This window comes from Pholis gunnellus, assembly GCF_910591455.1.
Source record: "Pholis gunnellus genome assembly, chromosome: 3".
NCBI lineage: Eukaryota > Metazoa > Chordata > Actinopteri > Perciformes > Pholidae > Pholis > Pholis gunnellus.
Window position 1 is genome coordinate 26,565,855 of NC_136529.1, and position 14,622 is coordinate 26,580,476.

The 14,622-nt window shown below is 44.2% G+C and overlaps 2 protein-coding genes across 2 annotated transcripts in view; one reads left to right on the forward strand and one right to left on the reverse strand.

The window, feature by feature from the left end:
• The window catches only part of rnf123 (ring finger protein 123), a 100,191-nt gene that overhangs the window by 31,072 nt on the left and 54,497 nt on the right, over positions 1–14,622 (reverse strand). The gene's annotated exons all lie outside the window — the stretch shown is intronic.
• On the forward strand, positions 5,108–6,751 carry amigo3 (adhesion molecule with Ig-like domain 3; the record flags this gene model as incomplete). The annotated part of the gene is made up of 1 exon (XM_079156858.1): positions 5,108–6,751. The coding sequence occupies one exon, from the start codon at positions 5,108–5,110 to the stop codon at positions 6,749–6,751; it is 1,644 nt and encodes a 547-aa protein (XP_079012984.1).

Sequence of the window (14,622 nt, forward strand, 5' to 3'; positions counted from 1 at the left end):
CCACTGAGAGACTAACTCAATACTTACAGTTTCAATAATGATCGAGGGTCTTTTATGGACTGGAAAACAAATTAAACTATTTGAAAGATTGACGAAATGAAGTCAGGATAATTTCATTCTTATTTTGGAGGCATCTCTTGTTAACATAATCCTTATTACAGGAGAGAGTGAAACATGAAGACAACAGGTGGCTCGTGAACAGCAGATATCTGCGACTGATAGGTCATCGCTGTCCGTCACAGGAGGAACCGGTGAGGAAACACCGGTGACATTTCCCACCGAAATCCACTCCGACCTTTTCACTACAGCGGCCGATCTTCACACGCTCCTCCTCTACCTCGGGATTAAACATCTTGTGATAGAATCCATTGATAGGAAGAAGTCAGAGTGAGTCACAGCCATCGCGCTGGGAAATGTCACCGGCTGTGTTTTTGAGTCCATTGTGTTCCGTTTTTAATTACCACCCGACAAAAGGGCAAAATGTTTGGATTGACACGGCTCATTAGACGCCGAGCCAAACGGGAAAAATGACTCCGACGTGAATGAATGGTACCAAAAGAAAGAAAGGAAGAAGAATGGACGCTTGAATAAACGACGGGGACAAAACATATTCTCTGTTTAACCGCATGACGGATTAAATGTCAAAGTGGTCAGACTTGTAAAAACCACGTCGACATTAAACCTATTCTGACATTCTGGACCTCGTCTCCCAAAAGACAAAGTGAAATCATCTTATGAACCTTTTAAAAAGGAAGAAGTGCATATGTGTGTGTGTGTGTGTGTGTGTGTGTGTGTGTGTGTGTGTGTGTGTAGAGGAGAGTGTGTGTGTGTGTGTGTGTGTGTGTGTGTGTGTGTGTGTGTGTGTGTAGAAGAGAGTGTGTGTGTTTGATGTCCTAACATGTTAATAACTGGACCCCTATAGTGTGTGTCAGCATAGAGGTATTGAGGTTTTCTATTTAAAGTGAAAGTGTGTGTAAGTGTGTGTGTGTGTGTGTGTGTGTGTGTGTGTGTGTGTGTGTGTGTGTGTGTGTTATCTTAATCCCCTGTGACAGGAGATCAGCATGAAAAGCACTGAACTGAAGACAGCTCCTAACACACACACACACACACACGACTGAAGAAGATCACTCCCTCCAGTTGCCGGTGCAGCAGGTAATCGTTTCACTAATCAGGTGATTGATCGATCTTTGAAGATGTGTCACTGTGCTGAGTCAGCAAGATGAACGTCAATGGCAAGTTGTTCAACTCAGGCGGCAACCTCCGGTTCTGACGAGTGAAGCCGATGCGCAAGTGTCCTAAACCTGCATTCTCTCTAGTGTCCAGCAGGGGGCGACTCCTCTGGTTGTATAGAAGTCTATGAGAAAATGACTCTACTTCTCTCTTGATTTATTACCTCAGTAAACATTGTAAACATGAGTTTATGGTCTCAATCTCTAGTTTCAAGTCTTCTTCAATACAGCATGATGTTCATTTAGTAAATTATGCTTTAGGGCGGGGCTTACTGTGATTGACAGGTCTCTACCAGAGACGTACAGTATACAGCGTTTCTACGTCACTCCTCCAAATATGGTCACTTTAGTTCATTGGTTGCAAAAAACCCATCATGGTGACGGCTGACATCCAGGATCGCTGAAACTCGTGCCAATGGATTTTCTGATTGCCAGAAATAAAAAGAAGTGAACAGCCCTAATATATATTCTATTCTATATTCTATATTTATTTTGGGCTATAGAGCTACTGTTTAGAGAAATAGATGCCAAGTAACGAGTCAGAGACAGAGACCAGGTAAAGGCAGCTTTTAGCCCGTTCGACACACGCCGACGCACAAAAATTAGCAAAATATATTGCAGGTATTCATATAAAAGACATTGATCGTGTTTCCATCAATGTATTCTAATCACATTTTTGTAAACGTGTCAAATTTGCATTTTTTTTATTGCCACATTTCAAAGGTTTGCATGAAATGTGCTCGCTATATATATATATATATATACACACACACACACACACACACACACACACACACACACACACAGACACTGCATACAGCCATTCCAGCTCTGCCACCGAGAATTTAAATAAATTCCACCTGCTTGTGATGAGCTGACTCAGACTCCTTCCTGAATCTTTAACTGCCTCACGAAAGGTTCCGTAAAGGTTATAAAGAATAATTATGCAAATAAGGCACAGCGAGATATTTAAAACGCACAAGTAGCTAGAAAATACTCTCATTAAAAACACTCAGTTTAAACCTGCATGTTTCAGCCAGTAATGAGATATTAAATAAAAGGCTAAACTTTTACTTTAAAAAGACAATGAATATGTCAAAATATAATTCCCATGTATTTAAGCAATAGACCACTAAACATGGATAATATTTAGAAACAGGCTTGTCACCAGTTTACAATATTCTTCTCAGGTTGAAAGTTCTAAATTAGAAGAAATGCTCAGAGTTCATAATTTGGGGAGTAAAACCAAGAACAAATGTCCTCAAACTGTGCTCACCTCCACTGCTGAGAAATGACACAGAAGTGCCCCAAACTGCACTTCATCAAATGGCCACTTGAGGCTCCAAAAGCGAGTCGATCCCCATAGACCTCTATGTTAAAACTTTGAAACAGAAATAAACATGTTGACATGCTGGTCCAAAAAAAGAGTGTTCGATGGATAAAACCAGACTAAACGGAGGGTTAGGGTTAAAATAAGTACTGCAGAGTGAAGCCGATGCTTCATGTCTTAAAACCTGCATTCTCTCTAGTGTCCAGCAGGGGGCGACTCCTCTGGTTGTATAGAAGTCTATGAGAAAATGACTACTTCTCTCTGGATTTATTACCTCAGTAAACATTGTAAACATGAGTTTATGGTCTCAATCTCTAGTTTCAAGTCTTCTTCAATACAGCATGATGTTCATTTAGTAAATGATGGTCCATTTAGAGTCAAACAGACCATAAAGCAGGGGATGCTCTAGGGCGGGGCTACACAGTGATTGACAGGTCTCTACCAGAGTATACGACGTCTCTACGTCACTCCAAATATGGTCACTTCCTGTTCATTGTTTGCAAAACAACATGGTGACAGCCGAAATCCAAGATGGCGACGGCAAAAACGCCGAACTCGAAGCTTCAAAACTGCAGTCGACAAACCAATGGGTGACGTCATGACGACAAGTTAGATGCACAAGCATGTAAAGTTTGTTTGTTTTTTTCAAATAAATGTCAGTCTGCGTTGAAGTTTATTCACATTTAGATCGTAATGTTTGCAGAGATCTGGTTTCCCTCAGAATCCCCCTCACACTGTAGCAGCATAAGCCTCGGGTGGAGAGAGAAAGAGAGAGAGAGAGAGCGATAACGAGAGAGAGAGAGATAAAGAGAGAGAGAGAGAGAGAGAGAGAGACGTGGGGATGAAAACAACGTGAGAGCCTGAAACAGAAATAGACAAGAAAAGAGCAGTAAAAAGAGAAAAGACGAGGAAGGTGCTGAGTAAAAGTGTGTGTGGTGGGGTGGGGGGTTAAACTATAATGGAGGAGAGGAAGAGGAAGAGGAGGAGGAGGAGGAGGAGCTGGGAAAGCACCAGAGGAGGCAGACACACAGCTCACAGTCACAGCGAGTGGTGAGGAGACGAGAAGCAGCTCACAGCTCGACCTCGAGCACACTCACATCTGGACTCACATGTGTGTGTATATACATATATATACACACACACACACACGCACCTGGAGAGGAACAACGTCTCTCCTTCGATCTGTTTCCTTCTTCCTTCTGAGCCTCGGAGAAGAGAAAGAAGAGCTCCCAGCTGCATGTTTCACAGATTTCTCTTCTGCATACAAAATCTATCATCCACCCACTGCTGAAGAAAAAAAAACACGTCTCTGCACGGATCAGCCGGAGGAGAAAGACAGTCAGAGTGTGAGTGCGTGTGTGTGTGTGTGTGTGTGTGTGTGAGCTTTAAGTGGCTGCGAGTGAAGAGAAGTGAAGCGGACGCGATGCTGACTTCTTTGAAAATCTGATCTGGCGACTCGGGGCGTGTGCTGTGGGCGGCAGACAGCTGGGGTCCGTGATTCACAAAAAAAAAAACAAGAAGAAGAAAAAAAAAACAGACTTGGCGTAGAAAAGACCGTGACTGAGATGAACAGCTGAGACGGAAAAAGGCTCCTCTTTTGTTTGGAGAATACAAAAAACATCACCGGGTCTGTTTACGTTCTATTTTTTGAAAATGAGTTTCACGTCCACGTGAAGCTCAAAAGAGGGAGGACGAGCCGAGGAGAAAGTCTTCCGGACCCAACGATCGGGAGAGGACTTCCTGTCCGTGTTGGAGGTACTGGAGGTGCAGCTATGGGCTAAACGGGTCTCCGAGGGAGGAGCTGAACGCACAATGTTTTCTCCAACTGGAAATAAAAGGATTCTGAAAGCACAACTCCTCTTTTTTCTTCCACTGGATTAGTTAACTGACTGAACTTTGCCTGTGTTCATTCAGAGTTGGTTTTCAGACACCCTGCTGAGCACAAATCACACAACAGAAGGGATTTTGTTTGTTTACAGCGGGCGCACCTGGACCTCTCAAACTCTGTCTCCACCTCTCTTTATTTGATTATTTATTTATTTTTAAATCTTGTTTGCCCTCTCCAGATGGCCGCCACGCTGGCAGGTGGACGCAGATGCGATCGCCTCATTCAACATTAATCAGGTTCCACAAAAATAAAAACGATCACGCCTGGAGCTGGAGGCGTTTATCACAGTGACTTTGTGTTTGGTGCCCCGTAGCTTAAATGCAAATAAGCTTCCTCTCTTTAAGCCGTGTCTTGGAAACGATGAGAGACTGAGGGGTTCGAACATTTACGCCGGCATATCTGGCTGCAGTATAAGAGGCTTTAGCTGCGTATGTAAAAAAGGACTGGAACAAGGTAAAGAAACATGAAAAACAAGTGCACACACTCTCATGTGTTAGTCTGTCAGGAGTCTGTCTATGTCAAATGTGAAGTACTTGATGAAAATGAGAAGAATCAGAACAGCATGAAGGATGTGAAACGCACGTTTAAAGAAGTTATAATACAGAAAAAACTATAAACAGATCTCTGTGCTGCTGATGCCCGCAGCCTGCTGGTGGCATCATGTCGTATGTTGCTGGGAGCGGTGGTTTTCCGCAGGGTGTGGTGGCACCAGCGGTTACAGCGGCATCGCCGTCGTGGTGGTCCGTTGTTGTCTTGTTAGTTTGTCTCCAGCTCCCCCAGCCGGGCCCGGTCCAGGCCACCGTCTGCCCGTCTGAGGGCTCCTCCCAGCCGGGCGGATGCCTCTGCGCCTCGGACATCCTCAGCTGCACCGCCGCGGGTCTGGATCAGGTGCCCCGAGAGATGCCCGTCTCCGTCGTCACTCTGGATCTCAGCCACAACTGGATCGCGCAGTTAGAGGTGGGCAGCTTCGAAGGACTAAACCGATTGGAGACGTTACGGATAGCGCACAACCGGCTGACTGTTATTCAGCTCGGGGCATTTCAAAACGCCTCTGGGACGCTGCTCCGACACCTGGACCTGTCGTCCAATCAGCTTAGTGTTTTGGAGCAGCATTACTTCCTGGATCTGACCGGGTTGTACGAGCTGCTGCTGTTCAACAACCGTATCGCCCGAGTGGAGAGCAGAGCCCTGGCCGGACTGGGCAGCCTCCGCAAGGCCTACCTCAGTCATAACTTCCTCACCGACTTCCCCTTCTTTTCCATTCAAGAGCACAGCCACCCTCACCTTACCATGCTGGACCTGTCTTCAAACCGCCTGTCCAAACTACCCCTGGAGGATATAACAAACTTACCCATCTCAATGCAGAGAGGACTCTACCTTCACAACAACTCCCTGGTCTGCGAGTGCTCCATGTTCGGACTGTTCCGGCACTGGGACCAGAGAGGCTTTGCCTCGGTGACGGACTTCAGACAGGAGCACATCTGTCTGATCTACGGGATACAGAGAGGTACCGTGCGCTTCTTCCAGCACGGCCGCTACTTTGACAAATGCAACTTGACCGCGATGAGTCAGGGGCTGAAAGAGCAGAACAGCAGTGTTTCAGTGAAGGTGGGAAAGCCGATGCTGCTGCACTGTTTGACCACTCTCGCCGGACAGCATGTGACCTTTCTCTGGGTGTCACCGAATCAGGAGTACGTGGCACCGCCGGGGAACAACGGATCCTTAAAGATGTACGCCAACGGCAGCTTGGAGATCGTGGCGGCACGTGCGGAGGACTCCGGCATCTACTGGTGTATGTCTCTGGACCGGCAGCAGCAGCGCAACGAGACGCAGGAGGTCAACGTGACCGTGGTGCTGCACAACGACGAGCTTCACGAGCCGTTCAACACCGCATTCACCACCCTGCTGGGCTGCGTGGTGAGCCTGGTGCTGGTCCTCATGTACCTCTTCCTGACGCCCTGCCGCTGCCCTCCCTGCCGCAAAGCCCCGACCCCGGCGACCCCGAGCCAAGGGAAGGAGGCCGGAGCGGGGAGCGCCCAGTCCTCCATCCTCACCCCAACCCCGCCGGCGACCACTGAGGGCCCGGGCCGCAAGGTCAGTACCAACAAGCATGTGGTCTTTCTGGAGCCGATCAGAGAGCAGCAGAACGGCAGACTCAGGGCAGGGACGGGAGGACACTTGGGTCCAGGTTTACTACTAGGGGCAGAGCAGCACTCAAAGCTCCACAACCAGTCGCAACAGAGGGCGGGGGAGGCGGAACCCATCATGTCCATGTTCTCAGACACTCCGATCACGTTGCAATAGCAGAGAGAGAGAGAGAGAGAGAGAGACACAGTATCATCACCTCTCACTCACTTCCCCTTCTCCATTACCTCTTCACCACCTCGCACTGCCCCTAGAACCAGACCACTTCCAACTGCCCCTAGAACTAGACCACCTGCCACTGGCCTAAGCACCAGACCACCTCCCACTGCCCCTAGAACCAGAGCACTTCCCACTACCCCCAGAACCGGACCACCTCCCCTTAACCCCAGCACCGGGTAAAACTCCCACCGCGCCTTGCACCGGATCACCTTCCACTGCACCGGACCTGAGCAAACCGGTAATCCATACTGACTTTCAAAATGTATATTTTCTTTGCAACAGCCTGATAAAAACAGAACAAGTTGAAGAGATTGAATAATGTCAACCACATTTAAATATATAATGTATTGTTGTTTGCCCAAAGTCTTGCCTACTAGGCCCTACAGACAGCCATCAACCAATGCACTGTGATGGGACGGGCTCAGGCAGACTGAGAGGGTAGGGACGGTGCTCACGGAGAAGTTACAGGAAAGAGAGGACAAAGACGCAGGAGAGGAAAGTAAAAAATAAAAAATCCTGCAGGATTTAAAACCAAAAATAGAAAGATTATGAACTCGGGAAAGGAGCTGCGAATACTGCCTCGTAGTCTGAGCGAGGAAACTGTGTTTGAGATGAAGTTTAAAGGACGTCAGGGATGTTTTTCCTGCCACAACGATGGAGCATGGACTGCTGCTGTCCCTTTAAGCACGGCTTGTACCTTTAATAAACATTTGCTGCAGATGCCTTCTTGTCTCGTACAGACAGAGAAAACAAAAGATATATTCCTTTTGTAGAGCTTTTTAGTGTTTCGTTTTTCTTTTCTTTTGTAGTCAGTTGATTAGAGCCAAACCAACCTGCGTAGTGTAGCTCTGTCACAATGTGAAACGTTTTAGAGTAGACAAGCTAGAGAAGAAGAAGAAGAGGATCTTTTATCAAGTAAAAATAGAAACAGTTTTAAAGGATAAGGTTTGAACTCCCTCCCCTATCCTTCCTCCTCCTCTCCCTTGGAACTTGATTACCGTCAGTCAGAACGAAGCTCGGGAAATCAAAAGGGAATAAATAAATTAAAAGCAGCTGAAATTATTTATGCTGCAGAAGAAGAATCATTGTGTTGTTGAGTTGGAGACAGGAGGACTTTTTCAGGCTCTTTTTATTTCACTGTCTGAGACAATAAATGTGGAAATGAATCGCTGACAAAGCAAAGATTCGCCTTTGTGTGGTGAATACACAGCAGGACTGACGGGACAATCAGGGCGGACATGTTATTTGTTTTTTTTATTGTCTTCTTCACTGTATTTACTGCATCTCCCCCTCCTCACACTGACCCCCCCCTCTCTCCCACCTGTCTTTACCTGTGTGTTAATAAACCTCTGTATCTGGACTGTCCAGGTGAACGCATGCCTTCTTATTGTTACTGGGATGTGAGAGTATAAAGAGTCAAGAGTGAGAGAGTGAGTGAGCATGTGTGTACAGCCAGAATCTTGACAAATTCAGCCTCGACCAGGTGAATAAAATCAGCTGACAATTGACCCTTTGCTAAGTCCCGCCCTCAAATGCAGACTGGCCAATCCTAGCGTAGCATCCTACAGCTCTGACCGGGGTCCGACAACAATCCGTCTCTGCTCCGTAGACTCATCAGTGGTTTCAGACGGTCTCCATGTTCAGGCTGGTTTAGTGGATTTGGAGCTCGTCGTGGTTAAACGTTGTGCGATCGTGATACTCGATACCCGGAGAGGTTGAAGGAGATTCTGCATATTAATTACATTTAATACTATTCTAGTTAATACACATGCTTTCTTTATAGAAGAGAGACAGTTGGAGCACAAAGAGGAACATAAAGTCAGAATATTGTTTGTGATAAATACAGAGCAGCAGATCAGTCATTGTAGGAAAAAGATGAATAAATCACGTGTGTTTGCTCAATAACATCAACACCTCCCTGTTTGGTCGTTTTACTGCCATCATCACCACCTTCACTTCTCTCACCACTCTCACCACCATCACCATCATCATCATCACCATCATCATCATGCACCAATGTCCTCTTCACCGTGAGAGAATAATGAAGCTAGAAGTCAATTGTTCCGCCTCATTTAAAGCCCCATTTTCTATTTGTTGGTCGAGTTGATCCGAGAAGCTGCGCGTATGAAAGACAACTTATTCAACACCGAATCTGGAAACCATGAAACCATGAATACATTCTTCAATAATAAGACTCAGCCTTTGGGTGCTTCTGGTAACAGAACGTTAAGAGTCACAGAGCAACAACAGAGTCAGACAATTTGTCACCAGCTCAAATCTCTGCCCGTCTCCTCACTCGTCAGAGAGAGAGAGCGGTGTAGGTGTGAGTGAGTGAGTGAGTGAGTGAGTGAGTGAGTGAGTTAAAGGATTAAGTATACTAGGATGTGAAAGGGGCTGTGAGACTGGAGGAAATGTGTTTATTAGTTGCTGTAATTGAGTCTGAATAACGGATGGGAGGATAAAAACAGACGAGGAGCTCTGAGGACAAAACGGGAGACGAATCTTTACAAACACTAAATCCGACTTTATTCGACTTTAAACTGGTTCAGATACAGCGAGGCGGTCGATCGCACACGCTCAATAAAACTCTATTAGGCAGAACACGTTCAGGAGAATGAATGCGTTTAAACAAAACGAAAAAAAAACAGCTAATTTCTCCACAAAACAAGCCAACATTTACCCCGACATATGCAAATGTATTACATCTAATCACGTCTTACATGCGAGTGCATCACCTCTAAAATTCACCTCATGTTCACCTTTAAATATCCAAACTATTCCCGTCTTTGTCTCATAACACGCATCATTACCGCTCTGATATTGTGTAAAGGTGGTGAAATAAAACACCTTTAAACTGGAGCCTTTACATAAAAGCATACTTTATTCTCACTCACTCACACACTCACACACTCACACACTCACACACACACACACACACACACACACACACACACACACACACACACACACACACACACACGGCTCATTAATCTCCCCTGGTTATTTCCTGTTTCATTCACGCCATAATTCAAATCAACACGGTATCACTGAACATCACAAACGATCCTCAGCGGCCATAAATAACCGCTGGAACCCACTGATCGCTATGCAGATCCTGAGACGCTGAAGAATGGGCCATTATTCTAAAGTCGACGAGCCCACTCGGGGGTTTGATGGCGGAGGGGAGATTTGAAACACGGAGGAGGTGAAAGTCACATCCTGGAGGTATTTTTCACACTTTATTAAAAAAAAAGCTCCACTCACATCAGTCACATTGTTCACTGCAGAGAAGAAGAAAAAAAACTCCGGAGATTTACACCTGAGAGCTCCTCTGCTGATGGTTTCCTTAAATTCATAATAATAGATAAGAGATGATTCAGCTTATTTGTAATGGAGCCAGTTTGACTACATGGAAACAAATATACAATAAAAAGAAGTTGTAGCCGTGTAGCTCTAATAACAGGAGTGACAAAATCCTTTAATATTAAAATCCTGTTATGTTGCATTGTCAAAATATATTTATTTGATATTATGAACAAGCTTTCCATCCTAATGTACCTCAAAATTTAACACATTTTGAGTAAATAGTAAAAAGCAAATGCGTATGAATCACAGAAGTAGACGTGGTCATCGTGATGTCAGAGTGACGTTTGTGGACGGATGTTGTGAAGCTTCGAGTTCGGCGAATTCACCGTGGCCATCTTGGCTTTTTTGCAACCAATGAACAGAAGTGACCATATTTAGACTGTGGAAGAGTGACGTAGAGACGCCGTATACGTCTCTGGTAGAGACCTGTCAATCACTGTGTAGCCCCGCCCCTAAAGCATACCCTGCTTTATGGTCTGTGTGACTCTAAATGGACCATCATTTACTAAATGAACATCATGCTGTATTGAAGAAGACTTGAAACTAGAGATTGAGACCATGAACTCATGCTTACAATGTTTACTGAGGTAATAAATCAAGAGAGAAGTAGAGTCATTTTCTCATAGACTTCTATACAACCAGAGGAGTCGCCCCCTGGTGGTCAGTAGAGAGAATGCAGGTTTAAGACCTGAAGCATTGGGAAGCATTGGCGCCTGAAATGAAAGCTTGTTTCCATCAACTACGGTTATGCAATTTTTAGGAGAGAATTTAGAATACTTGATAGAAATAGTAGACTTCCCTTTGTTTCATGTATTAACGTGAGGAAGATCAGATCTGATGATGAGAATGTTTTAATCTGTCGCTGTTTTTCGTCTCTTCAGCGGAGCGGTCACATGCTTCATGTACGTCATCATATGTACGATAAATCTCCATCGCATTTTGGCTTTAATTGAACTTTTCCTCAGACGAGAAGTGTTTCCTCGTGATCATCAGTAACACTAAGAATTACATCAACAGTGTAACCAAGCAGGGCAAATATCTGTATGTACATGTAGAGCTTAAAAACGTTTTTGCGATACGTCAAGATTTTTGGGGAATTTTAGGAGTCTCCACTCAGAATTTTATTGTGTGCTGATTGAAAATGCTTGTAGAAACATGTGGATGGACACGTACCTAATGAGACTCAGAATGTCTCTACACTGACACTCTCTCATCTACATTCATATAGAGATATTCGCCCTGTTTGATTACACTGTTGATGTGATTCTCTTTCTTCTACCACTCTAGAGGGTCATGATGAAACAGTGCGAGTGGTTTGTGGATATTAGATCTCAGAGGAATATCTGTGACTTTGTGAACCCAACAAAGCGACCTTCAGGTTGGTCGGCTGTGAGGTGAGAAAGTAAACTCGGTTTGAACTTCCCCCCTTTTTCCATTTTTCACACGTCACTTCTTCCTGTGAAGAGCGGAGGTCAACACTATGACGTACTGGACTGTCCTCTCATCAGTGCCGGAGCTGAAAGGGTTAATGTGTGTGTGTGTGTGTGTGTGTGTGTGTGTGTGTGTGTGTGTGTGTGTGTGTGTGTGTGTGTGTGTGTGTGTGTGTGTGTGTGTGTGTGTGTGTGTGTGTGTAGGGGGGGTAAAAGGGATGTTCTCACTGATGATGCACTTAAGTGAAATGGAGAGCAGAGCATCCATTAAATATGTAACAGGTCTTTCCTCGTCAACATCTGGTTGGAGCTTGTAAAACGACAGAGAACACAACTCTGTCATCGGAGATGAGATACGGGGAAAAATATACTTCCTGTTTCTGAGTTAAAGTTAACAGAGGAATAACGAAAAATCATGTCACACGGTAAACCTTATTGATTCGACTCCAACAGAAGAGGAAGAGTCGACTTTCACATCTACTGAGAGAGTAAAATACAGATTTATACGTCCGTGTGCCGAATGTTCCAACTCTTTGAGTTTTGTTTTCCTTTAAAAATCAGAGAAACATAAGATAAATACTTGGACTGCTGGTTTACACGAGTGTGAAGGAGACGGAAGTCAGAGGAAGATAAGAGGAAGAAAACACAAGCGAGTGTTTGTGCTGAGCGGCAGGAGACAGTCATTGTTGGCCACGTCCTGTAAATAAAGCGGCTTGGTATCAGAACACGGTGTGGACTGAAACATGTCCTACAGGACGTATCTGATCTCGGTTAGTTTGATGGCACTGGATGAAGGATTCTTATCGGATGTTAGAAGAGTCGAGTATTGGCACGAGATCATGTTTCCTCAGAAATGTGAGGCAAAGCAGATCATTTCAATCAGGAATTCAACAATTACAGGAAAAGTGACAATAACAATACCTATATTTATTATTCATCTGGTAATGATACATCAACTGATTGTGGAAATCAGTTAACTGAGTGATTAATAAAAGTTAAAGAAATGAACTTGTTAGTTGTCGGCATATTTGGACCACAAACTCTTGTTACTTATCAGCCGACACACATTACGTCATGCTCCACTTGTTTATCATCTTCAAACTAAGGAGAGTCTAGTGAACCGTAGAACATATTTTTAATACTTGACAAACAAGTGAAGCCAAATAATCTTATTTTAGAGGCTCTATTGTCTTTGATGGATTGTTTCCTGCCCCGTAGTGATACTGAAACACTTTTTACACCAACGGAATGAACACAGGTGGATCAGCAGCTTTTGTTAAAGGCTCGTCAATACAACACAACCATTCAATAAGAACTCTTGATGACTCTACCGTTTCCTGGAGATATCCTGATGGATTAACAAGCCGTGTCTGTTGATGTATTGTCCGGTTTCTTGAAGGGACACTTTGCCGATTTTCAAGCTCTTTGTATTGATAAAATGTGCTTTGGGTGGTGTTTTCAAATGAATGATGTTCTTCCTGCAGTTATATCACTTGCACACTCCACCCTCACTGCAGCAATCCAGAGATGTGTATAAGGACACTGTTTGAGGGCCACTGCAGTTCTCATTTTACAAAACACATATAAAACACATTTTTATGCAGATGATACAATTTTGTACAGACAAATCTGGCTGCTAACTACTGCGATGTCAAAGGCAGTCTGTGTGAATGTGAAGCATGCATGAAGTCTCTAAAGACTGGAGGTCAGACTCAGTGGGCGACTGGTTGAAAGACGGCCCCTGCTCTCCACTCAGAGGGTTGGCGGTTCAAACCCCGGCTCCGGCGCCACTGGTTGCATGTCGATGTGTCCTTGAGAAAGACACTTGACCCCAAAATTGCTCCCGTAGCTGTGACTACGGTATGATAGCATCTGAATTGTAAGTCGCTTTGGATAAAAGCGTCAGCTAAATGACTGTAATGTAATGCAGTTAGTTTTTCTCAAAGTGTGAATATGATGTTGGAGCAACTGATAACCGCAGCAGAAAATCCTTATTTTACTCATTTTAAAAATGACTATATTTTAAACTCTATATAGACCAGTTGTCTGTACTGTAGCTTCTTCTCAGCCATTGGCAAAATACAATCTAAATGCCAATATTCAGGTATTACAACGAGCTCATCCTTATCTCAGAAACTCATGCTCTGTATAAAAAGTTGAGTTTATTTAGTTTATCAGGTGATTTCCTGCAAATACCTCGGCCTGTGGATAAACGTTCAGTTGATTCAGTCTATGATCGGCCAGCACTGGACTGTGGTGATATCAACATGCTACTCTTTAGGTGCGTCACTCAGGCGTTTGTATTCCATGCATTTCTTTATTCCCGGTGTGATATAGTGAGCCGTGATTTAGATTCTGGGGCCTGTAAAGAAACTTGAAATTCACCACAGGACAGAGACGATGTGTTACAGGACTGCACCACAACAAACCCTCCGAACATCCATTACGAAGGAATCCCCATCTGATGCTCTCTCGTTCTCTACTAAAACGTATCGCATCATTTATTCATGAAAACCAGAGTAAATAGAATCACATCTCTCTGTAGCTTCCGCTCCTTCTCTCACTGCAGAATAAGGAACTATTGGAAAAGTAAGACTCGGTGTGTTCTGTGTTATGTTGTCACACACTTGATTTTAGGTAAATCAATCATGGTTCTAAACTTTGTGAAACCAGTATGGAAGAGATGCATCCTGGTGAAAATGAGTGTTTGTGCTTCTTTTCATTTTAAAGCAAATATCCAGGAATTTCCTTCAATTTATTATTTGAAGTGTCAGCCAGTATTAGTCAGTTCATATTTAAACATTGTGCCCGTTTATCCATAAAAACAGCATTTTAAGCTTCTGCTGCAATCACCAAAAACTCCAAGTAAATTATGCATTTCAGCAATACATTCTTTAAAATACGACAAAGATGATGCCTTCACCTAAAATCACCGCGCTGTGACTCAATCATGTCTACAACAAAAAGCTCTGTGGAAAAACTATTTTTGTCACTTTTCTTGCGAGCTGAATGCAA